A 25748-nucleotide genomic window follows, 5' to 3' on the forward strand; every position below is an offset into this window, starting at 1 on the left:
AAATTACTTAACTTATCTGTCAGTTGCTCTATGCATAAAATGTAGATTAACGGTTCTTATCTGATAGGACTGCTGTGAGAATTAAATGAGATCATGCATGTAAGATGCTTAGCACAGTGCCAGGTATTTAATACCTGTTCCTTAATTGTTAGAGCTAAGAAAAAAAGAAAAGAAAAAAAGAAAAAACGTGAGGTCCCCATCCTGGTAGAACGCACAGTATGAGTGCCTGACCTGTTGAGGTTGTTGGTTATTGGAAATGAAGGGCCAGGTTGTTGGATGATCCATCCAGGCAGATGCTGGCACCACCCAGCATGACAGCAGGGCTGTAGGGCCTTCTTGCCCTGAGGAGGGAGGGGCGGGGGGAAATGCAGCCTTCTAATGAGATGGCCTTAGGCTGTCATGGGAGGATCCTGGGGGAGCCTGGATGCAATCAGGGCAGGGAGACTCTGGACAGAGCTGAAGACAGTCTGGGAGCCTGGTCTGGAGCAGAAGTAAGAGTCTGAGAAGTTAGCCCAGGAAGCTCAAGAATGGGGCTAATCAGCTAGAGCCTGAGGCCAGGAAGCATTCCAGAGAATTAGGGAGGGGAGAGTGAGGCCACTGGAAAAGGTTCAAGCAGAGAGGCCACACATCAGTGACTTTGCTCAAAGGAACTGTTGGAGCACCACTATTTTGGCTGATTATTTTTTCTCTTATTTTTCTGTATTAAGTACGTGGAATTTCTGTGGCATCCTCAGATGCTTTAGGCTTCTAGAATTTTTAGGATTTATCCTTTTTGCTACACTTCCTGTGCCTAATGTTTGCAGTGGGAAGAGGGCCATGAGCCTTGGGAGTCAGCTGGCCTGTGGCTCGGTGATCCCTCGGCCATGCCCCTGTCTCTGAGCCTTCCGGGGTTTGACTTTTGCCCCACTCTGTCTGCAGCTCACTCCAGTCTTCCCTGACTCCCGGGTGCCTGAGTGGGGTGACAGCAAGGGCAATTTGGCAACATCAACATAAAAGGCTTATAAGGGGAAAATATTTTTGGAACAGGAGACAAATCCCAAGTTGGTGGAAAGCTGCTCTCCTGGGGAGAAAAGAGCTGCCTCAGTTTCCCATCAACACTTATACTCAGTAAGTAGAGCCCTAAAATATTAATTAAAGGCACACATGAATGGTCCCTGTTTCAATCTGTAAATCACAGCCTTTGAGGTATAGATAGAAGAGGACAAAGGCTCTTCAATTTGCCCCTCACTAATGACACTACCAGCTCTAAAAGAAGAACCAACTGAGTGGTCAGAAGTTGCAAAAAAAAATTATAGCAGGAAAGGAATGAAGTAGTGGGTCCAGCTCTGATAATCTCAACATCTTTTCTAAAGTAATCCATCCTTTCCTCACCAAAGCCATAAATGCACTAATTAATCTTATATGTTTGGCCTATGTGGTAGAGGTATTCTCACCTCATTATTCCCAATTGTGTTCTTCAATTACAATTTGAGCTTTCTTGAATTCTTTTCTCACCTCCTCTAGTTCTTTTCTCATCTCTACTTGCACCAGAGTTTAATTTTTACCTCACTCTGACTTCTTGTTTCATAAAAATCAAACTACTTAATTCTCATTGAAAGCAAAAAAGCAGGTATTTTCTAAAATGTTCTTTCCATCTCTCTAATAAATTATTTTCAGACTTGGGCTTTTTCTCCACATCTAAGTGATACTTCTTTTCTGCTATAGAAAATTTTCTCAGGTCCCAGTGTGTGTGTGTGTGTGTGTGTGTGTGTGTGTGTGTGTGTGTGCGCGCGCGTGCACGCGTACGTGTTTATACATCCTTGAATGGGCTTGTTTATATTCCAATGCGGCATTTATAAGCAGTCATTCATTAATTCAATAGATAGTAATTTCTTAAAAAATTGGTATTTGTTTATCCTATGGTGGGCAAGGTGTTTATAAAACTGAATTACGTATAAGGATTTGTGTTCCAAGAGCCTCTGATTTACTAGAAAATGTGAGATAGGTCTAACAACAATAGCGCAAGGTTGAAAGCCAGGTAGGCAACCTGAGTAGATTTCACGATTTCCACCTGTGGCTTTTTCATAGACGATACAAGGTAAACTGTGATGCTGAGATAGGAAGGACTGACTGCACAGCTCAGTGTTGCTCTGAGTTGGCAGTCATTTGAAGCTAAGAGCGCTGAGGCTATTTCCAATTTATATTACCCTTTTCTTCCTCTGGAAATATTAAAATGCTAGCAAACTAACATGCCAATGTTTCTATAATCCTGTAAGTTAATGAGTGTAATGAAGTTTACATTCTGTTACAGTATTTGTTAAAATGATTACATTCCATTATAAATCACTGTTGTTCCTCAGCCATTTCAAAGAAGCAACAAGAATGTTACCAAATGTTAGTGGAAAATCAATGAGATGTTTTCTTTGGGTTGAGTATTTCCCAAAATGTTTACTTACCAGTGATGAAAACATGTAAGTCTATCGTTGTTTTACACTGGCATAGAACATTAACCAATTGCTTTGATCATGTCTTTTTGTGAAAAGGCAATTGACAAAACATTATAATGGGGAACTTGCTTTTAAAATTTGTTTAATTTGTTTTAAAAATTGTAATTTAAAAAACATTATAATTTTGACACTGAAAAATCCAGGCCATGACCAATAATAGTCTTAAGCTTATCTCATTTAGATGTGATTGAAAATAGAAAAGTGACTTCCAAACCCCTAGAGGGTGTGTCCGCCTCACAGATCCCTACCGGCCGGATGCTGTAGCAGAGGCAAAGAGCCGCTAGGTGGCTCTGTCATTTTTAAATAAAAGCAAAGTCGCAAAAGATAACGTATAGTTTCGGAACAGAACAAAATATCTCAACTAGGCAGAACTTTTAACCAAAGCAAGAAGCAATGATCTGCAATTATGGCCTCTCAGAATAATTTGGAGCTATTGAGTTCAGAATTAGACTTTAAACAACAACAAACAATCCTGCAAAGCTGCAAAATATGTATTGGTAAGCAATTTGCTAAAAAAATAAAGGAAGGTATATTATTAAGGACACCAATTACTAAAGGGAAGATGGTTTCAAATCTTTACTAATTTATTATCATCTGGTTCCTACTTTTTTTTTTATTTTCTCTATTTAATTTAGACCTTTAAGTTTAATAAAATAAAATAAAAACATTAAACTTGGGCATTGTAACTCATTAAAAATTGCTTTCCAATTTCCTGGGTTATAGTTGTCATTCTTATTAATATCCCAAGAGAATAACACAACTAAACAACTTCGTTTTGGGTTATTTGGGAGGAAAGAAAACAAAAAGCACTGTGCTTATCTGAATTAAGAAACATTTAGATCCTTAAATCAAAATACAATTACAGCAAACACCATTCCATTCTACAGCATTTGCCAGGAGATTAAAAGAAATAGCGTGCTTTAGAGTTGACAAATATTTCCTTTCTGGTTCCAGAAAAGATGAGAAAAATAGTTACGTTTGAAGTGTGATTTACGTTTTAGGTACCAATTTGCTCGTTAAATATCTGTGGATTTCATTTTTTAGTAAGTTATGTAACGGAAGACGATAATTTCCCCCAAAGTACATAACTAACTTAACTTTCTGATGAAAATAAATGCAGGATTGGAGGTGGGTAGGTTCCAAATTATTAAATACTCTGAACTGTCAGTCTGCAATTGGCAAACAGGAAAAAAACAAAAAAAACACACAAAACAACGCTTTTGCCCACCCCTCTCCCTTAAACGAGAATTTCTGACCTGCCACTTGTTAAGAAGATATTTAGGAATAGTTTTAATTTGTAAAAGATACAATTTTCTTATTGTTGTTCTGAGCCAGTAAATAATGATTGCATGGCATGTGGTATCGCTGCGGGATTTTACTGGTTTTGTTTTTTGCCAGGCAAGAACCGCCGTTGAAAACTTACAGAAGTAGTTTGTAAAAGTACTTTTTTTTAAACAAAAGTATGATAATTTGTTGTGGCCGTTTTTTAAATGAGAGCTTCTCAAACAGTTTAAATTAAACTTGGCTTTAAAATGCTAATTCCGAACCCACTTAATTTAAATGTCTTTGAAAACGTTCACCCTTCTGTTTTTGAAGACAACAAATCACACTGAAGGAATGCAGAGACGAAACATAAACTGAACAAATACTTCTCGAATGTGAACGAACAAATAGTTATATGTTTTGAGGCATGGTTAGAGAAATTAAAAACCGATTTCAGTCCCTCCGATCACAGAATTCCCTAGAAGGGGACCCACCAAGGATGCCGGTTAATATACTGTATCGTATACCCCAAAGAGTTGTAGATCACGTCTATTCCGCTGGACTGAGAACAGATCAGTTAAAACCGAACGTGAATGGTGCAACTGGATCACAAAAGGTGTAGAGGCTTGAGGCAGAAAAACTGAAGGGGGCGAGGCAGGTGGCCTGAGCGGCCATCTAAAGTGAACTCACGAACTTCTTGGAAACATTTGTAGTCTTTTGGTTATCTTCTCTTTGTTTTAATATTTGTTATTCTATTTCATTACTGTGGTAAGAGTACCGTAGGTAGGAAGCGGTGTTTTTCGCCCTAAAGTTGGAGGCGCCGGCCTCCCCCAGGCTCTCGGGGCTCCCACGGCCCAGCCGGGAGGGGCTGCAAGGGCGGGGCGCGCTCCGCGGGGCCGCCCGGGCAGGTGGGGCGTGGCGGGGGCGTGGAGAACCGGGACCCGGCCGCCGCCCAGCCCCGGGCCCGGCCCGGGAGGAGCCGCGCCGCACACTGTTATAAGAAGCGGGCTCGCAGGCGCTCCGCGCGCACCCGCCCGACCCCCGTCCGGAGTACAGGGCGCCGAGCGAGGGCCGAAGCGGGGCCGCAGGGTTGGCTCCCAAAGGGATGCTCTCGCCGGAGCGGCGAGGCCAGCCCCGCTCGCCCCTCGCAGCCGCCGCGCCGCACCCGCCGACGGCCACCGACATGGCTCTCTACTGCGGCGACAACTTCGGCGTGTACTCGCAGCCCGGCCTGCCCCCATCCGCCGCTGCCGCCCCGGGCGCCCCTCCGGCCGCCAGGGCGCCTTACGGGCTGGCCGACTACGCCGCGCCGCCGGCCGCCGCTGCCAACCCCTACTTGTGGCTCAACGGGCCGGGCGTGGGCGCTCCGCCGGCCGCCGCTGCCGCGTACCTGGGCGCCCCGCCGCCGCCGCCGCCCCCCAGGGGCGCGGCGGGGCCCTTCCTGCAGGCGCCGACCGCCGCCGGCACCTTCGCCTGCGCGCAGCGGTCCCTCGCCCAACCCGCGCCCGCCGCGCCCGCCTCGCCCGCGGGGCCCGCCGCGCCCGGCGAGCTGGGCTGGCTGTCCATGGCCAGCCGCGAGGACCTGATGAAGATGGTGCGGCCGCCCTATTCGTACTCGGCGCTCATCGCCATGGCCATTCAGAGCGCGCCCGAGCGCAAGCTCACGCTCAGCCACATCTACCAATTCGTGGCGGACAGCTTCCCCTTCTACCAGCGCAGCAAGGCGGGCTGGCAGAACTCCATCCGCCACAACCTGTCGCTCAATGACTGCTTCAAGAAGGTGCCCCGCGACGAGGACGACCCAGGTGAGGGCAGGTGGACAGGTGCTTCCTCGCGGGGAAGCGGCGCGCGGGTAGGGTGGGTGGGTGGTCTCCGCGTGACTGACTTGAGACCTATGCAGAGTCTTCTGATTCTAACTGGGGATGGGAGCCGGTGGAGGGCCAGCCACCCGAACGAACCTCCTTTGACATGGGTGAGGGGGACCCAGAAGGCAAAGAGAAGTATCAATGGATCCTCGGAGCGAGGACCCGGTGAAGAAGGAGCAGGTCCCTTACACTCCCCCCCCCCCCGACACACACACACACACACACACACACACACACACACACACACACGCAAAGGCGGGCCAGTTAGAGAAAAAGGAAAAATCCCATTCATACAGGAAGCCACCTATGGGCCATTTGAAGGGAGGTAGATTGGGAATAAGAACACGGTGAGCTCTCAGATAAGGGATGACGATAAAGGGATTCACATGAGCTGAGAATCCCATCACATATCACAAAAGAGGTGATGAGAGACCTCGGGAAACAGCAGGTCATTCAAGCTGTCCATCGGTGCGCTTCCTCCTGCATCAGGTTCCTAAGAGACTCACTGCGTCCTTCATAAAACAGTCTGCCTACCTTGAGAGAGACGAGTTGAGGATAGCGGCACAGACATGAGGCAGGCGCAGAGGGATCACAGAACTTCAGCTGGGTCCTGCAGATTGTGGGTTTGGCACCTTAACTGTTTAGAAGTGTAAAAATGAAAACCCCAAATTTGCTTTGTTCTGATCTAAGCTCAGGGCTGGGAAGGGCTACCTGCGAGGTGGAGAAAAGCTAAAAAACAAAACAAAAAACAAACAAACAAAAAAACCCCGAGAGAAACAATCCTATTTGAGGTTTTCAGAAGGCGCCCAGGGCAAGGGAGGTGTGGGGGCAGAGTTGTGATAGGAAAAAGAGAAGGGAAATAAAACCGGTTTAGTTGCACACAACAGAGATCCAGGATTTTGTGTAAATTTTGTAAATACTCTGGAGTATTCCTAGTGGCTTCTAACAGAAATACTGTACAAATCACATGTGATTGTAAATTTCTAGCAGCCACATTAAAAAAGTAAAAAGAATCAATGGACTTATTTTTAACGTCTTTTTTAGGTAACTCAAAATATTGTTTGAACCTATAACGAATATAGAAATTATTACTGAGATACTTTACATTACTTTTTTGGTACCAAGTATTCAAAATCCTGTGTGTGGTTTTACACTACCTCTCACTTTAGCCACTTTTCAAGTGCCCAGCAGCCACATGTGGCTAGTGTAGTGGCTACTGTACTGGACCAGACATCAGTTGTAGAAGGTGCATGTTCCTGATGTAGCCTCCAGATCACCTGCGATTATCATGTAAATTTCATGTATACTCCTGTGGACCTTCTAACAAATTCAAGGATCTATAGTGTCTTGTCTCAAAGTGCTTGGTACCAAGGTGGCACAATATAAATATCCTGATAGGTGCAGATATTATTATTTAGATGGTAGTTATATAAATAATTTTTTTCTGCAAGTATTTGCAGAAAATGTCAGTGGAGAAAGTGGGTGTGGGGGAGTGTGTGGTGTTATGCTGTGGAAGCAGCATAACAGTGGTTAGTTGAGAATGCTGAGTCTAGAGCCAGTCTGCTTGAATCCTGGCCCTACCATTCTTTACTGGGCATATGGCAAGTTAGTAACCAGTCTGTGCCTCAGTTTCCCTATCTGAAGAGTGGAGGTGATATTGCCTATCTCCACATAGCTGTGAGGAGGAACTGAGGTTATCCATGTAAAGCACTCACTACGAGATAAGTGCTTAACAGTACTTTTTCAAATGCCTGTGATTTTTCTTTTTTTTTTTTTTTTTAACCAGAAGTGAAAAGAGTTGTTGGGAGATAAAATCCTCCAAGGTGATAGATCTTGTTTTACTTCAATTGTGCTAAATAAATTGAGTGAAATTTTCTCAGTAGGAGACTAGCATCATGCGTTAAATGGGGCTCTGATCACCCAGTGAAGGGAAAACTTGAAAGAGCTGCTTCCTGCCCAGGGTGAGGAGGAGATGGAGACTCGAGGAGAGGACTTCCCTTGTTCTCTGAATATATGCCACCCAAGGCGTTGTTAATACCATTGGTTCTTCAGTAATAACTCTTGTCATTTTTGTTCAACAAGGTAGAGGATCAGACATTTGAGGTTCCCTTATTCCAGTGGAGTATTTTTTAGGGGCGATTATACTCGTTCAGCAAATAATTAACAGATGCTATTTTTGCACTGCTTACTGTGTGCCAGCTATTATGCAGAGATATCATTTAACCCTCACAGCCAACTTATGAGTTGGGTACCATTGTTATCCCTATATGTATAAGAAATGGAGGTCAAGTTTAAGTAGCGCCAGGATTTTGCAAGGGCACTCCATGTGGACCTAGAAAGGAAGGTGTTGGCTAATTAAAAGTATCTTGTGAGTAGAATTATGTCTTAAGATTTAAGTAGCAGACACTGCCAGGAGGAAATGAAAGTGGCCAGAACATCTTTGTTCGAGATTTCTCCTTGAAGGTGAAGAATGTGGATTGAGCGTCTTTGCCAGTGTTTAATGAAAGTTTGCCCTCCTTCTCCAAAAATTGAAGCTAAGTGCGAAGGCATAAACTAGGTCCTTCTCTAACGTCTTTCTTCCTCGTCTGTACAGGGAAAGGAAATTACTGGACCCTGGATCCAAACTGTGAGAAAATGTTTGACAACGGGAACTTCCGTCGGAAGCGAAAGCGCCGCTCTGAGGCCAGCAGCAGCTCCACAGTGGCTGCAGGGACATCAAAATCAGAAGAAGGTCTCTCCTCAGGATTGGGGTCTGGAGTGGGCGGGAAGCCAGAAGGAGACGGCCCTTCTGCTTTGCTAAGGCCTTCCCAGTCCCCAGAGCCTCCTGAGGGCGCCAAGAGTACTGTCTCCTCTCCAGGAGGATCCATGCTCAACTCCACCCCTTGCCTCAACACCTTCTTCAGCAGCCTCAGCACCTTAAGTGTCAGCAGCGGTGGGAGCACCCAGCGAGCTCTCTCTGGAGGCCACCACCTCCCTGGGATCCAGGGGGCCCAGCTACCCTCCAGCAGCACATTTTCCCCCAGCTCCGTCTCCGAAGCCTCACCAGACACCTTGCAGCTGAGTAACAGCACCAGCAATGGCAGCAGCCAAAGATCTTCCTATTATAGCCCTTTCCCTGCCAGCACCAGTGGGGGCCAAAGCACCCCCTTCAGCCCCCCTTTCTACAACTTCAGCATGGTCAACAGCCTCATCTACCCCCGGGAGGGCTCTGAGGTATAGAGCACTACTTCTCAGACTTGAATATGCACACCTGAGATTCCAAGACAGTAGGGCTGGGGTGGGAAGTGAGGCTCCACATTTCTCTGGAGCTCCCAGGTGATCTTATGGTTCGTTGACCACACTAGGAGTAGCCTGGGTATAGTAGATAAGTCTTTCAACAACCCAGTAAGCCTTTACAGGTTTCTCTGGAGAAGGGCCTCCCTGGAGAGAAATCCACCCCACTCTGATTAGGATAGTACCTGAGGACAGGGACCATGTCTGTTTTGTTCATCACTGTATATTAGGGTTACAAGCTCAAATGTGTACACAGGCCAGCCAAAAAACAACTGAATGAAGTTATTGGGTAGGAAAAAGATAGCATCTGGCAACCGAAGCAATAGGGAGTAGTTGGGACTGACTGGCTGAAGGCGGTTGTGAATGGCTGGTAGTTATCTCCTGCCTGGCAGCATTCTGATTTTACCAGAAAAGTCAGATATCTGTATTTTTGTAGGAAACCTCCATTTGAATTCTTTGCCACTAATGAAAGTTTTAAAGATACTGTACTGGGAAACCCCAGCAATCCTTGAGCTACATCCAGCTCATGAATCCCCTCCGCTTAATGCTTAGTGTCTGGTACACGGTAGCTACTAATAGCAATAGAACTACCCGAGGAAGCCCTGTGTGTCAGGTGCTGTTCTAGACACTTGACTCACAACAATGTTGGGAGATAGATATTATTATAAGCCCTCATTTTTCATCGAGGGCAGTGAAACTCGATGTTAGGTAACTCACCCAAGGCCATACACATAGTAAGTCATGGAGTCAGTATCAGGTCTAAGCAGTCTGGCTCCAGAGCTGGTGCTTGTAACATGGTGTTCTAGTTCTTGAAAAACAAAGGTGCCAGCAACCATAGGCAAACATAGTGGATAGAGGGTAGGAATGAGCTAGAGCCCAGTTGACCAAAGATTCTGGTTGAAATAAATATCACTTGAGACGTTGCCCTGAGCAGCGAGGATGCCATGTTCCTGAGGCCTGGGGTGGCCATTGTCCTAGTTAACTTGGTGTCCTGTCCCTGTTAGTATGCGTCCTGGATTTCATGGTTTTCAAAACAAAGTATTAGAATGTTATTAAAAGTAGTTTTAAAGTGGAATTTTTGTAGCCTTTTCATAAACCATTTGTGGTAAGATTTTAAAAAGAACATAATTTATTTTTAGCACTCCTTTTATTCTCAAGAGGTGTCCTCATTTGAATAATTTTTGTGGTCACCCTCTCAGTGCCCAGCAGAGTGCCTGGCCTCGTACACGGCAGACACTCAGTCACTGCTTGAACTTTTCCCCAAAGGGTTAGTTGATTTTATTGGAACAGCGTTGCATTAAGATGAAGATAATGTCCTATGAATTGCTTTGTACCATGTTGTTGGTTTGGGGTTTTAACTTCCTTAAAGAAACAAAAATTTCATTGTAAAAAAATTTAACTTTTCCCTGTATATTCTTAACTCTCACAGCATTACTCTTAAATTTTTATTTTGAAATAACGTACAGAAAATTATTTTTTAAAAGTTTATTGAGGTGTAAGTAACACCACCATTATGTTTAAATATTATGTACAGGCATACCTCGTTTTATTGCACTTCACAGAGGTTACAGTTTTTTTTTGTTTTTTTTTGTTTTTTTTTTACAAATTGAAGGCAAGACCCTCCACCAGCAAAAAGATGACATGCTTTATTGTTCAGCCCACTTTCTGGCGATGGTCTGGACCCAGACCTGCAATATCTCTGTGGTATACCTGTAGCAAGACAACCAAAGAGACTATCTATCCCCATGCTGTGTGTACAAGAAACCAGTTTCAATGGATATTATCTGCTATGAAAAAACATGGACTTTTATAAATGTTGTTTCTAATACAATTCTATATTTGTGAATTAATTTATAATGTGAACTGAGATGAAAAAATTTTTCCCCAAGAAAGTACACTGCATGCTGAGAATCACATGAAATAAATTTTAAGTGGGATGACTTCTGGCCATTTTTCGACATTACTGTTTTTCTGTCTTCAGCTTCTTTCTCCTAAAGGAATAGCGATGTAAGTGGTAGGGCTCCAAAACCACTGCCAGGACTTTGTGTATGTTGAGAGAGGGAGCAAGTGATTGCTTTTTCTTGGATTTGTCCCACCTACGCACATCTGGAAGGGCCAGAATGAAACATTTACTCTTTGGGGAGGGTCTACAAGCATATGAGCATTTTATTACAGAGTAACAGTTCTGTCATTTAGATTAAAGTGAATTTCAGTGCACCAGAAAATGTCTGTTTTGGAAAGAAATGGTGCTGGAAGGCCTTACTAGTTGGTAACACTTCTCAGGTGGAGCTCTACACCCCTGCGTTTTGTGGTCCTCAGGAGGGCCACAAGCAGCCGATTCCCATGGAAATACTGGGACACTTGGCTAGGGTTTCTGAGCAATGACACTTGATGTTTGAGGCTAGATAATTTGTTGTAGAGGTTGCCCTTTGCATCCCAGGATGTTTAGCAGAGTCCCTGGTCTCTACCCATTAGATTCCAGAAGTACCCCCTCTCCCTCTCACCCTGGCCATGTGTCACAACCAAGACTTATCTCCAGACATTGCCACATGTCCCCTGGGGTCAAAATTAACCCTGGTTAAAAACCACTGATCTAGACCAACTCCCACAATTTGCCAAAGTGGAAAGGGAGCCCCCTACTCCACACACAGTCCTAGGTCCTAGGGCAAGTGGTTGAGCCCTGAATGAATTAGGCCTCTAAGCTGGAACAGGACAGGTTCTGTCCTCTGAGATGCCTTTTCTCCTAGAGAGAATTAGTTGTGAGTAGGTGCAACCCAATAAACGAGGCATTTCTCCGAATTGAGATCTATAGGTTTGCCTTGTCAGATGGGAGGTGGACTCCTTCAATATTTTAGTTGCTGTTTATAGATTCTTATAATTATTTGACATTAATTACTTCTATTAATAGAGACCTAGGCTGACGATAAATCTGATTAAACAGTAGTAAACTATCTGGGTTATGAATTTTGGGGCAGCAAGGGGTGGGTAGGCACATGGGCATAAAGATGCTCAGAAAGGAAGACATGTTAAAAGAACATGATTAACCTGTATTTGGAAGAATCTAGATCTGGGTGGTTGATGGATATTGATATTAAATGCCAGAACAATGGCATTTATGAGGACAAAGGTGATGAGAAGAATCTGATCTGAACAATTAACTGCAAAGGGCAGCGTGGCTCAGTCCTCACTCCCAGGACTGAAGAAGCCGTGCTTAAGAGCAAGTCTCCATCGGGAACTGCCTCCCGCTGGGCATGGGATTAAAGGGAAAGGGACTAAGCTGCCGGTGCCTGTGATGTTTCCAAGTCAGTCTGCACCAGCATTCCAACTGGCACTGATTTCCTGCATCTGCGACATTTGCTGTCTGGGAACCAGGTCAGAAATTATGGATCTGAGCTAGAGTTCACTGTGTGGTGTTCAAACAGTGCAGAGGAAAAGATGAGGATCGTGGCAGATAGCTGAGCACCCCTCTTTCTCTGGGGTTTCCCCGGGGTCTAGGGGCTGATGTCGAGTTGCAGCGCAGGCGGAGGCCAACTTGGCACATTTATAACTTAAAGCAGCCGTCTTCCGGCCATCTTGGACCTAGTGTACCATTCAGAATAAGACTGAGCAAAGGAGAATTTGAAAATCCAATAAGTAGGTTTCTGGTTTTCTTCTTAATACTTTTAGATCCTTCATCCCATTCTTAAACTTAATGAAAAAAGGCTTTGAAAACTGGAAAAGGCCTTTGTACCCCAACTCCTCACCCAGACCCACAAGTCCTCCCAAGGCAAAGGGGGCATCACTGAACTTCAGAGGAAACTCCCAAATTGTGCTTCTTTCCCTTCCACTCTGAGATTCCCAGAATTTGGAAAGAGACTAAATTTGCAGGGCCTGAGTCTTGTTTTCTTTAGATGCTCTAGTAACTGAAACCTTGAGGTAGTTAGTGAAAAAGAAACCCCTGGTAGTTTCCTGAGGCAGGCAGGCAGGGATGTGCTAGTTTCTGGCATAGGGACCTGGAGGGCCAAGGTGGCCTGGCCTTTTGTTAGGAAAGCAGTCAGCTGGGGCCGGTGGTTGGGTGTCTGGCACCACTGAAAAAAGAAGAAATTTCCTATCAGATCTGAAGACAAAAAAGACCAGGTACCTACCAGCTTTTGTATTCATGATTTCTGGGATCATCACCAAAACCCTAGGAGACCTGGAAAGCAGCCCTTTTTTATTTATAAAAGGAAATATTACAATAATAATAACTCACTTCTTGGATGCCAGGCACTGTCCTAAAACACACACACACACACACACACACACACACACACACACACCTCAAATATATATATCTATATATATCTTAAATATATACATATATATATTAGTTATGTTAACCCTCCCAACAGAACCTTTTTTTTTCATTTCACCAATGAGAATACTGAGGCCTGGGGAGTTTATGTAACCAGGCCAAGGTTAAAAATCTAAGCGGTTGCTGCAGGTTGAACTAGAATTCAAAATCAGGCCATGTCAGAGCTCACCTGCCCTGAACCTACTATACCGCCTCTTCATTTTGGAGATGAGACAGGAGAGGTTCAGAGAGGTTAAGTGAATTGTCCAAGGACACACAGCTTGCTGGTTGCAGATTTGGGCCTAGATCTCAGGCTCCTGACCCGCTGACCGCCTTCAGTGATGTTCCCTTTAGGCATTTCCTTTTCATGCTTACTGAGGTTGGTTCTTTGTGTCTGAGGCTCCTTTTCAAGGACACAGGATCGTAAGCAGTGGGAAGGAAAGTCACTTTTCCTTGACATGTCCTTAACTCCTCCATAGGGTGAGCCAGCAGCCAGATCAGAGGCCCAGATCTCAGGCTCTGAAGCTGCTGAAGGAAGCCAGACATGGGGGATGCTGGGTTGGAACCTTCAACTCCTGTAGAAAATCTATCCATCGGCTCAACAAATCCCCATCGGGTATCAGGCCCCGTGCTGGACATTAAGGATACTAAGGTGACTAAGATCCACTCAGCCCCTTAGCAAGCATGGCGGGGGCTTAGAACAAATGTGCACAGGGCGGGGCGGTATCCACAGGGTGGAACTGAGCTCCGCAGCTAGCTGTGCCAGCCTGTGATAAGGAGAGAGGATGGTTTAGCCTGGGAGGGCTGCAGGCAGCTCCCCGTCCTGGGCTGAGGGAGGCTGCAAATCCGCCACCTGCACCTTCACTCCTTCCCTTTCCTGTGACTAGTGCTAGGAAGAGACAAGGACCAGGACGGACGTTATTCAAAGCTGTGTTGTTCTGGACTGACAGAAGTGACAGAGGTCAAGTGGAGCTCTCTTGAAAGCCTTGGGCCTTGGTGCATGACTGGTCCTTTCAGTTCCCTCACACCCTTCCAGCCCCGGTGCATTCCAACCACAGTGATGTCAGCATCTGCACTCCTGGGTGCCAGCTTTCAGCCCCAGCCCCAGGTGGGCAGACCAACTGACATCTTTGTACTGCACTTCCAAGGAGGTTCAAGGCTACCAGTGCGTTGGGGTTTTCCCCTTTTCAGTTTACCCTCTTGAAATGTATTAAGCAAACTCTAATGCGGGGATCCTTCTGCTTTGTATTGAGAGAAAGCCAGGCATTAACAAGCATGAGGACCTCTCCTTCCTCTCACCTCCAAGGATGATGCCAACTGACCCCATTCTGTAACTGCTTACCTCCAACTCTCCACACCTGGGTGATGCACAGGTGCTGTGACTATGGCCCAGTCATACAAAGTCCCCAGGTCTCAGTCTTCTCGGTAAAATGGATAATAGCAATATCTACCTCATGGGACTATTCTGAATCTGTGTGTTTGCCTAACGGTAACATCGAGAAGGGCCTCACATCCACTCACAGAGCCTCTACTTGTCTCTCTTCAGAAAGTCTGATGTTAATATTATCCATTTTGTTTGCCCAATAGCCTTAGAGATTGAGTGTTTTGTCCTCCTATCCCAGGGAGGTAAAAAGAGCGGGAGCATTGGCTGCTGGCTGGCCACTGGGAGCCCTGAAGTCCTGCAGGAAAAGGAGGTTCACTCGCTCATCCATCCGGTTAGTGGGCGAGTCAGATGACAAATGTTCCAAACACCTACTAACTCTTATTTTGCTTCCTCTGTTTCCCGCACACTCCACATCCGAGCCCGAAACAAGAACTGTGGGCTCTAGTATCCAAAACTGGTCTCCAGCCCCTGACTTCTCACCAGTTCATCCACCATCACCACACCTCTGCCAGGAAAGCCACAGCAGTCTCCTACTGGGCCTCCCCGCCTCAGTTCCACGCTGCCTTCTGTTTCCACTGTGCTCATCTCTGCTGTTCTAACTTCACTGGCTTCTCCAAAGCCAGAGTAATCTTTTCAACAACAGTTACTATTCTATCACTTTCCTGCTTAGAACATTTTGGTAACTTCTATTACCAGCAAGTGCCAATTTTTTTCGCTGGCCCTCCATGAACTAGCTTCTGCCCCTCTCCACCCCCAAAATCCCGTTACTTGGATCCGGCCACTCACTGCTTTGCACCCCCTCAAACGTTCCAGTTTCTCCTGTTGTAGCCAGTTGGCAGTTATTCTTTCTGCCAGAGAGCTCAGTTCCCCAGTTCTCGGGTTTCTGCTGAGATGCCCCTTTTTGAAGTACCTTTTCCTGAGCATCCTAACCCCTCCGACTTCCTCCAACTCCCCTCAAACTGTCTTTTATAAATTCTTCTTTCCACCTCAACTAAATCTCTGATTTAAATTAAAAATGGAAAAAAATCAATTAATTAAAACCAATAAGTTATTTTAATAGGATAATTGCTGAGGGTGACGGATGAGCAGGGGAACAGGGGCCAGAGGGAGGATGGTCATGTGATTCACTCAGCTGCACTCTCAGGTGACCGCATTCTAGTCTGTGTCCTCCAATTTTAAAAAGAAAGCCTACGTACAACTGGAATAATTGTCTTATCTACCTTAAGGAAAAGGTACATTGTTCCTCCTTCCCATTTCGGGAAACTGAGGCACAGAGTATCTGTTTTCACAAGACTTTTATTTGTGACATATCTCGCTTGCCCGACCATGCCATCACTAGCTACATAAAGCAGGAAAAGTTATCTTTCTCCTTCAGTTTTTAATGGGCAAAACCCCAAGAATTTTTGCTATGTTTAGCCTGGATTTAGAACTCAGCTGTCCCTATTTCCCCACATATCACTTCCCCCTTTCCACATTCATACCTCCCCTGAGTTCTCCTGGAGACTGAGAGTCTCAGCCGAACACCTGGAGTCTTTGATCATCAACCCATCAGCTGCCCCCCCCAGCACTCAGTTAGAAGACTTTCAAGTTCTCCCTCTTTACGAGGTTTGGGAAAGAAAGAAAACACCCATAGCAGCTGTTACACTGCACCTTTCTTTGCATACTGGGGGTAAGAGCCAAAGAATTGCTACTTCAGCAAAGGTTTTTAAAACCTTCCTTCAATGGGATTAACTGCCACACAGCAGTGTCAGCCACAGAACCCCAGCCTTTTCCAGTGCGTGCTCAAGGGACGTGCCAGATGTCCTGCTGCATCTACGTTTCTTGATTCAGGAATTACTGAGAAGTGACCTGTCCTGCCATTATAGGATTATTCCCATTGCTCAAGGAGTAACGAGGCTGACACTTGTGTGGCAATCATGCTCCTGTTTAGCCTCTAACTAAGGTTTCTCTAAAAGGACAGCATCACAATTCATTCTAATGTTTCCAAATTTAATATCCCTTCATTTGTTCAATGATTTTTGATACCCACTTTCTATACTTAATAGGAGACACAGCTAAAATCAAGTCCCTTGCAAGGATGGCACTTCCTTTCTAGTAGAGGACAAGCAAAGCGGGGATTACAGCAGGGTAACAAGTGCTTTGATCAAAGAAATGTGGGGTGCAGTGGGAAACTCTGGGGGTGGTCCCAATCCTAACCAGAGTAGGAGCTGATACTCCTAGGAAAACTTAAAATGTAATTGACAAATTCCTGGAGGATCAATGTGGCCAAGTTTCAGAGTTAAAAACTCTGAGGACTCAGTCATGGGGGGTTCCTGACACTTTCCTGAGTTTTATCTCTAGGAGCCTTTTCAAGTTCTCAGGGTGAAGACTGGAGAAAAAATATCCTCTCATGCTTCTGACAGGGGGAGGGGAGGGAAAAGTAACCATTTTGAAATAAGCCAGAACATTCTGTTTGCCCTAACTAGGGCCTGCCCTGTTATTTTATCAGAACATAACTAACATGGGGGAAGGGAAATACCAAACTCCAGCATCCTTTAATCTTCCTGTCTCATCTAAAGGTAAAAACAAAAAAGCTGAGAAGTACTTGTAAAGATCACAAGCCAGGACCACAGACTCACTAAAAGACTGAGACAGAATCATAGACCATGGAAGGTTTCCCCTCCCCCCACCCCTTGCCACACCACTCGTGTGTAATAACAGTGGATGACAGCTAGAAGAACTGTAAGGATCAGACTCTATTTTAAGAAGGAGTCTCTAGGGAAACCCAAAGACAACAGCAGAAGCAAAGTATGAGGACATTAAAGGAAATGTTAGCCTCTGACACATATAACTATAGCAAACAGTAAACATAGCCTAACTCCTAATCAAATAAACATAAACCCTCACACTAAACGTTTATCTACTTCAGTTCCTTTAACCCGATGCATCATGGCTGGCTTTCAACTTAAAAAATTATAAGGCATGCTAACAGGCAAAAGCACAGTTTGATGAGACAAAGCAAGTATCAGCACAAGACTAGGTGGCAGGGATATTGCAATTGTCAGACTAGGGATTTAAAATAACTATGATTAATACGCTAAGGGATATATTGGAAAGAATGGACACCATGTAAAAACACGTGTAATGTAAGCAGAGAGGTGGAAACTCCAAGAAAGAACCAAAAGGAAATGCTAGAACTCAGACACTGTAACAGAAATGTAGAAATTTTGATGGGCTCATCCGTAAACAGAACACAGATAAAGAAAGATTCAGTAAGTTTGAAGATAGACTAGAAAGTTGCAAAACTGAAATGCAAAGAAAAACAAAAGGATGACAAAGACAGAACAGATTATTCAACAACTATGGGATAATTACAAAAGGTGTAACTTACATGTCATAGGAACACCAGAAAGAAAAGAAAGTGAGAAAGGAACAGAAGAAATATTTAGAGTGATAATGGCTGAGAAATTTCCAAAATTAATGAAACATTAATTGAGGCAGTAGGTGTGGATGAAATCACTTAGCAAATGGAGTATGAAATGAGGAGAGAAGAGGGTATCAGAGCTGCACCGAGGACTTCCATGACTTACTGGTAGAAAAGGGTGACTCCACCAAAGTGGCACAGACGAAATGAGTATAGAGGAAGACGGGGAGGTTGGTGTGTCCCAGAATCAAGGACAGTAAACAAAGAAAGGATGGTCAGTTATGGCCAGTGCTTCAAGTGGGGCACCACATTTTTCATTTTAATTTTAAAAGAGAATGTCAAATTATTTCCTAAAGATTTGTCAGCCATCTATGTAAGTGCCTATATCCCCTCACCATTGGTGAGAGACATAAATATTTCGTGTTTTGGACAATCGTAAGGGGCTGGATAGAAGATAACACATATAAGTTCATATCCTTTTTTATACTACCCAAGAATGGAAAAAAATCCCATTCAGTTTCCAGTTAAACATAACTGGTTGAATAAAGATTTATTTTTACTCCCGTGAAACATCACTAAAACGAGTAAAGAATTTTAAAATGCAGAAGACAACGGGAGAGAGAAAACAGCAAGCAGACAATAGTATATAATATAGAACCATTTAGGTAAAAAAAAATGTGGTGGAGAGGAGGAAGAATAGTGTGCTTTTGTTTATAAATGCATAAAATATTGCTCATCGAAACAAAAGAAGCTGGTTATTTAGAAACCTTGGAGTCATGAGTTGGGGTGTTGGGGAAGTGAGAGGAAGGCCTTCATGCAGAATCTTGTGTACTTTTGAGCTTTGAACCATGTAAATGTTTGGTCCATTTAAAATTAAAACATAAAAAAGTATCCCCAAAAGTGGAGAGAGTCATTCAATAAATAACTGTATAAATAGCTATAGATACAACAAGGAAATATCCCAAGGCCTATGGAGTCACAGCAGACTTCATCTGGAGGCTGAGCTGGCCAATGAAGAAGGAGAAGGCGTTCTAGACAGAGGGTGGAGCATGGACAGTGCACCAAGGTGAGAAGGGGCAGGGAATAGCTCCGTGGGACTCAAGTTTCTTGAATGAGAAAGCAGAGGGAGGAGGACAAGAGAGATGGGGCAGATCACATGCAGCACTTTTGGCCAAGGAGAGGATTTCAAACACTGTTCTGTGAACACTGGGGAGGGAGGCACGACTAGATTTCCATGTTGACAAGACCCATATTCAGCCTACAGTAGGGAGACCTAGTAAGAGAATTCAATAAAGTCTCTAGTTAGGAAATAAATATGGAAAACATACTTTCTTTCTATTATACAATATTAACAAGGTAATAAGGAAACTGAGGAAAAAACAATCCCTCACACAATGGCAAGAAGACAGAAACAGATAAATCAAAGAACTAATAGAAGAAATGTTTCCAGAGGTTAAACAAAGATTTCAGTCTTTCTAGTTTTCATCATATCTCATGTTGTTGTTTCTTTTTAGAATTAATTTGTTGACATTTATAATCTTCAGGTAGAAAGCACCCACCCAGTGCCAAGCAGGATTTTTTTTTTTTTTTTTTTTTTAAAGAGCTACACATGGACATTCTGGTAAAACTCAAAACTCCAGTCATCATACTTACTAAGGAAGGGGAATCAGATAGGCAGCAGACTTCTCCTCAACCGCAGTGGAATCCTCTGAGGGCTTCTTGGTAATAAACAAGATAGGCTGACTCCAGCTAACTTAGGCAAAAAAGGAATTTATAACGAAGCTATGCAGTAGCTCACAGAATCAAAGGAAAACCTGGAGAATTGGGTCTTGTGGGAGAGGGATTCACGATATCTCTGAGGGTCTCAGCAGCAGGTCTCCTCTGGGACCCACCACTGGGATGAAGGAGCTGCAGCCATGTATAGTATCTGTGTCACTCTGCATAAGATACAGATTCCAGGGGGAAAGTGTCTGATTGACTCCTGGGCTAGGAGAAACATCTTAACTGACAAGATACAGTGACATAGGGGAAATGGATTTTGCAGGCAAACAGCGCATGAATTCATTTAGTCAACACATGTTTATTGAGTCCTTCTATGTGCCAGGCATTGTTCTGGTCACTGGAGAGAATCAGTGAACAAACCTGTTCTTATCGCGTGTACATTTTGGTGGGGCGTATGACAGAAAATAAATACAACTCCACAATCCTGTATCTCCAGGGATGAAATTGAAAAAGCTCTGAAAACCAAACTTTGCTTTTTGGTGGGTTTGATATAAATTGATTTGGCAAAACAAGCTGACCTGAACGAATGTGAAACAATTGAGTATATACCTATTCCAATTAGTGAGAATACCCATACATTTGACAGCAGAAATCTTAATGGATGTGATTACAGGATGCTGCCCCTGAATCACACTGGTGGTGGTGTCATTTGATATATGGTATATGCACCCTGTTCCTTTCTAAAATTTGAAAGATTCAGGATTGCAAATCACATGTGGCCCCAAGTATTTTGATAAAGGATTGTGGATCTGTGATAAGTGTCCTGTAAGTATATATGGTGATAGGTACCATGGACAGGCCCCCACAGGGCACAGCCTAAAAGACTGTATTTGTGCTCAAGAGAGAGTAGTTTGGTTTCTGTGTGAATTGGGGAGTCTTGGGCGTGTCTACATTCTTGGTGCTGGTTGTGGAGAGAGAAAAGGAAGGAGGCTGGTGGGCGCTGAGAATGGAGGTGTGGGGAGGGTGTTTTCATTTTATATGGGGTGGCCAGGGAAGACCTCATTTATAATATGACAGTTTGAACAGAGAGACCTGAAGGGAGCAAGGGAGAAATTCATGCAGACGGTAGAGCAAATGCAAGGCCCTGAGATGGAAGCATGCTTGGGGTGCTGGCTGGCTGGAGCAAGGTGAGCACGTGGAAGGGATGAGCTCTGAGAGGCAGTGGGGGAGGACAGATGCTATAAGGACTGTGGCTTTTACTCTGAGATGAGATGTGACAGTGAGATGCTTCTTAACAGGGGAAGGACTGGATCTGACTAGACTTTTAGACGAATACATCAGGCTTAGGAGGTCTGTGTTGAGAATGAATGGTAGGGAATGAGGACTGACATACAGCCATCAGGTAGGGGGGTTTTGGGAGATGGTGGTGGTTTGGATCAGGATGACAGCAGTGGAAGGGGAATGCAGTCTATATTCAGCAGAATTTGGATATATTTTGAATGAAGAGCTGATGTAACTTGCTGGTGCATTGGAAATGGAAATATGAGACAAAGATGAGATTCTTCAGGTCATTAACTGAAAGCAGGAAATGCGAATAAGAATGGTGGAGGAAATGTTGTGGTTTAAGGTGAAAGCAGGATAAGATCAGATAAGAGGAAGTACAGATCCTGACATGTTCAAGTGATGCTGAGATGATTCAGGATGCTGAAGAAATCTTGGACTTCTTGGGGCATAGTAGGATCTGTGCTAGCGGCTTCCAAGGCACATTTTGGTAGTGAGGCCATACTTACTGGGGGTGGGTGGGGAGGGAAAGAAATAGTCCTTCTCCTTTAACAGTATTTTTATTATTTTATAAGGACAATATTTGTTTAGATTTGACTAAATGTTCATCACTTTCTTTGCTCACCATTCCTTTTTGCATTTCTTCAAAGATGTTTTCCTTTTTATTGAAATAAATCACATAGATTTTCTTTTAGTGACGTTCTTTTGGCCATACACTCCTTCAGTTTTTATTTACATAAAAATGCTTCATTTTGCTTCTGTACTTGAGAAATAGTATGTTTTCAAGACACAGAAATCTAGATTGATATTTGTTTCTGTCAGCTCTTTAAAGATGTTATTCCATATTGTCTGGTTTGTTATCAACTATCTGAATCATTGTCATTCCTCTGGAGAGGATTAGTCTTCTCTCTCTGGTTGCTTGTAACATGTTGTCTTTGCATTTGGTGTTCTACTGTTTCACAAAAATATGTGTATGTGTGAGATTGTTTTTGTTTACCCTGCTTGGTATATGTTGCCTTCCTTGTGTCTGAGAATTCTTGCCATTTATCTGTTCTGCAAAATTCACAGCCATTATCTCTTTAAATATTGCTTCTCCTCTATTTTCTGTTTCTGGGACTATGATTAAATGCATATCACATTTCTCATTCTTAACCTCGTACTTAACCTCTATCATATGTTTCATCACCTTGCCTCTCAGCATCCTCTAAAGTTATCAGCTCTACCTTCTAGGTCACTAATTCTCTCCATTTCTCCCTGGAGTTTGTTCAAATTTTCCACTATTGATTTTTAAATTTGAACAATAACATTTTTTTGTCTCAAAAAGTTCTATTTGTTTCTTTTTCAAATCTGCCTTGGTGTTTTGGATAACCTCTTATGGCTTGCTTAGCTTCACAGTCCCATTTTTTATTTTGTAAACGTGTTGTACATATTTTATATTCTATACCTGATAATTCCAATATATTAAATTTTTAGAAGTCTATATCTATAGATGGTTTCAGCTTTGCTCTCATTAATTATGACTTGTATCTCTGTGTCAGTTTTGCCTTTGTTGTAAATTCATACTTGGTTGATGCTAATCTGTGGGAATTCTGACTTCTCCAAAGAGGTTTTATGTGAGCTTCAGCTACCAGGTGAGGGTGCTATCAACATGTGAGCCTTTTAGCCCTTTTTGAGGGTCCCAGCTCACTTCAGGACTTCATGCAGTCAGCGTCCCCACCCTGCTGCTGACTATAGTTGAGTGCTTTCATAAATATGCAGTGTCAATTTCAGCATTTGCCCTGAGATCAAATTCCTCTTTTGCACTTGCTGGCTGACAGTTCCCTAATCTGGTTTCAGTTCATCTTTTTATTTGTTTTTAACTTTTTACTTTGAAATAATTTCACATGTACAGAAAAGTTACAAAAATAGTACAAAAGACTCCCATATACTCTTCACGCAGATTCCCCAATTAGCATTTTACCACATTGGTGTGCTCAAGCCCTTCTCCCATCCCACCCTCAGTCTCTCTCATTGCAACTTGATGAAGAGTTGCTTCTGAGCAAGCCTAACACTTAGGTTATGTAGATCTGATAGCACCCAATCCATGACAGGTAACTAAGGTCTCACGCTCAACTAATACTCGACAGGTGGGTGTTTATGAGTCTACCAAATCCTTAAGACAGGCATTGCATCTTAAAAAAAAAATAAAAAAGAAAAGAAAAAAAAAGTGTTACATACATAGTTCTAAAACTTTAGTAACTTCCACAGTCATTCTCCTGCTAGAGCTTGCCATAGGCTCCATAAACCATTCGAAGCATCTTTGGACACATCTCAAGCACCATGTATCCGAGTATATGGAGAGGATGGTAGAGCTACTCACGATGAACTCTGGGATGAGCCAGAGAACTTTCTCTTTCTCTGAGTTCCACTCCAAGATGTCAGACTATAGGTTCACCCTTGGAGCAGGACAAACACATGTACTACATGTTGATATAAGCATCAAACAGTGTGCTTCTTTCTTAGATATGGGGTAGGGTGTGGATTTTGGGGAGTTGTCACTTTGGAGGCAATATTTAGTCATGTCCCAAATTATGTGACCTACAGAAACTTCAGTAGGTAGCGCTCTATATGTTTTTTGAAGATTTGGGGTTTTTTGCTTTCTCTTATATGTATGTCTTATAAAGACATGTATAGATAGCTACTTCTTGCTTTCCATTGTTATTATTATGTCACTAATGGAGAGTATTAGCATGACATTCTGTGGGATGGTAAAATGGTACCATTACCAGCAGATAAGACCTATGGAATGCACTTAGAAAGTTAGCATGTTCTCTAGGCAGAGTTGTAAAGGTCTATATCTATCCCTGCAGATGAAATCAAACCACCTCTAATTTTCTGTTTATATTGAATGAAGAAAAGTAAAGCAATAAGTTATCCAATAAATACATCCACATCAGATACCAAAGGCTATACAGGCATATCTCATTTTATTGTTATTTGCTTTATTGTGCTTTGCAGATACTGTGTGTTTTACAAATTGAAGGTTTGTGGCAACCCTGTGTCAAGCAAGTGTATCGGCACCATTTTTCTAACAGCATTATCTCACTTTGTGTCTCTGTGTCACATTCTGGTAATTCTAGCAATACTTCAAATATTATTATTATTACTATTATTATTATATTTGTTCTGATGATCTGTGATTAGTGATCTTTAACGTTACTATTATAATTGTTTTGTAATGTTATAAACCGCATCCATGGCAAACTTAATTGATAAATGTTGTGTGTGTTCTGACTGCTCCACTGATCTGTCATTCCTCTGTCTCTTTCCCTTTCCTTGAGCATCCCTGTTTCCTGAGAAACAACAATATTGAAATTACAATTACCCTACAATGGCCTCTAAGTGTTCAAACAAAAGGTAGAATCACATGTCTCTCATTTTAAATCAAAAGCTAGAAATTAAGCTTAGTGAGAAAGGCATAATGATAGCCAAGATAGGCTGAATGCTAAGCCTCTTGTGCCAAACAGTTAGCCACGTTGTGAATGCAAATAAAAAGTTTTTGAAGGAAATTAAAGGTGCTGTTCCAGTGAAGGCATGAATGATGTATGAAGACTGTTTTAGTGGTCTAGATAGAAGAGCAAACCAGCCACAACATTCCCTTAAGCCAAAGCCTAATCCAGAGCAAGGCCCTAACTCTCTTCAGTTCTAAAGGCCGAATGTGGGAACAGAGCCCCAGAAAGCAGTTTCCAGGCTCTCGGCCTTACATAGAGGGGTGCTGGCTCAGGTAATAAACGGCCATCAATTGTGAATGGATGGCCATCAGCTGTGGCTAGTTGGCCGTCAGCTGTAACCAGTGAGCCATTGGCCACCAATATAACTGCCGTGGCTACGCTAGCAGGAAAAATGGGGCCTAGCAAGAAGATGGTGGCTGAGCTAACAAGAGCAGATTGCAGAGAGGCGGATGCCACCAGCGAGAAGATAGTGGTATGACTCCTCTACTTATGGCTCCGTGGGTGTTCCTTTTTGACCTCACCGTGTCCTGCGTTTTTATGTGGGGAGCGGGAGCAAAGACCCCGCATGCCGCCCCACACGACACATGGCGCAGCGAGCAAGGTCTCCCGCAGACTGCCCCACACTACACCGAAAGAGGTGAAAAAGTTGCAGAAGAAAAGTTTGAAGCTAGCAGGGGTTGCTTCATGAGGTTAAGAAAAGTCGCCATCTCGGTAACATAAAATTGTGAGGTAAAGTAGCCAGGCTGATGTAGAAATTACAGCAAGTTATCCAGAAGATCTGGCTAAAATAATGAAGGTGGCTACACTGAAAAACAGATTTTCAATGCAGACTAAACAGTCTTATATTGGAAGAAGATACCATCTGGGACTTGCATAGCTAGAGAGAAGTTGATGCCTGGTTTCAAAGCTTCAAAGAACAAGCTGACTCTTGTTAAGGGCTAATGTAGTTGGTGACTCTACGCTGAAGCCAATTCTCGTTTACCATTCCCCAAATCCTAGGGCCCTTAAGAATCATACTAAATCTACTCAGCCTGTGCTCTATATATGGAACAAGGACTGGGTGATATCACATCTGTTTACAACATGATTTATGGAATATTTTAAGCCCATTGTTGAGAACTACTGTTCAGAAAAAAATATTCTTTTCAAAATATTACTGCTCCTTGACAATGCACCCAGTCACCCAAGAACTCTGATGGAGATACAAAATAAGATTAATGTTGTTTTCATGCCTGCTAACAAAACACCCGTTTTGCAGCCCATGGATC

General features: G+C 43.4%; 1 protein-coding gene across 1 annotated transcript; it reads left to right on the forward strand.

Moving 5' to 3' along the window:
* The first annotated feature begins 4734 nt into the window (after positions 1–4734).
* On the forward strand, positions 4735–10733 carry FOXI3 (forkhead box I3). Its single transcript, XM_019757035.2, has 2 exons — positions 4735–5554; positions 8208–10733. The coding sequence occupies exons 1-2, from the start codon at positions 4855–4857 to the stop codon at positions 8831–8833; spliced, it is 1326 nt and encodes a 441-aa protein (XP_019612594.2). The 5' UTR covers positions 4735–4854; the 3' UTR covers positions 8834–10733.
* Positions 10734–25748: the final 15015 nt, after the last annotated feature.

Source organism: Rhinolophus sinicus, linkage group LG05 (assembly GCF_036562045.2).
Source record: "Rhinolophus sinicus isolate RSC01 linkage group LG05, ASM3656204v1, whole genome shotgun sequence".
Lineage (NCBI taxonomy): Eukaryota > Metazoa > Chordata > Mammalia > Chiroptera > Rhinolophidae > Rhinolophus > Rhinolophus sinicus.

Excerpts from the sequence above, each read along its gene's own strand:
- FOXI3 (XM_019757035.2), top strand. The coding sequence starts at position 4,855 with ATGCTCTCGCCGGAGCGGCGAGGCCAGCCCCGCTCGCCCCTCGCAGCC. Across the intron at positions 5,555-8,207 it reads CCGCGACGAGGACGACCCAG|GGAAAGGAAATTACTGGACC; the intron begins GTGAGGGCAGGT and ends TCGTCTGTACAG.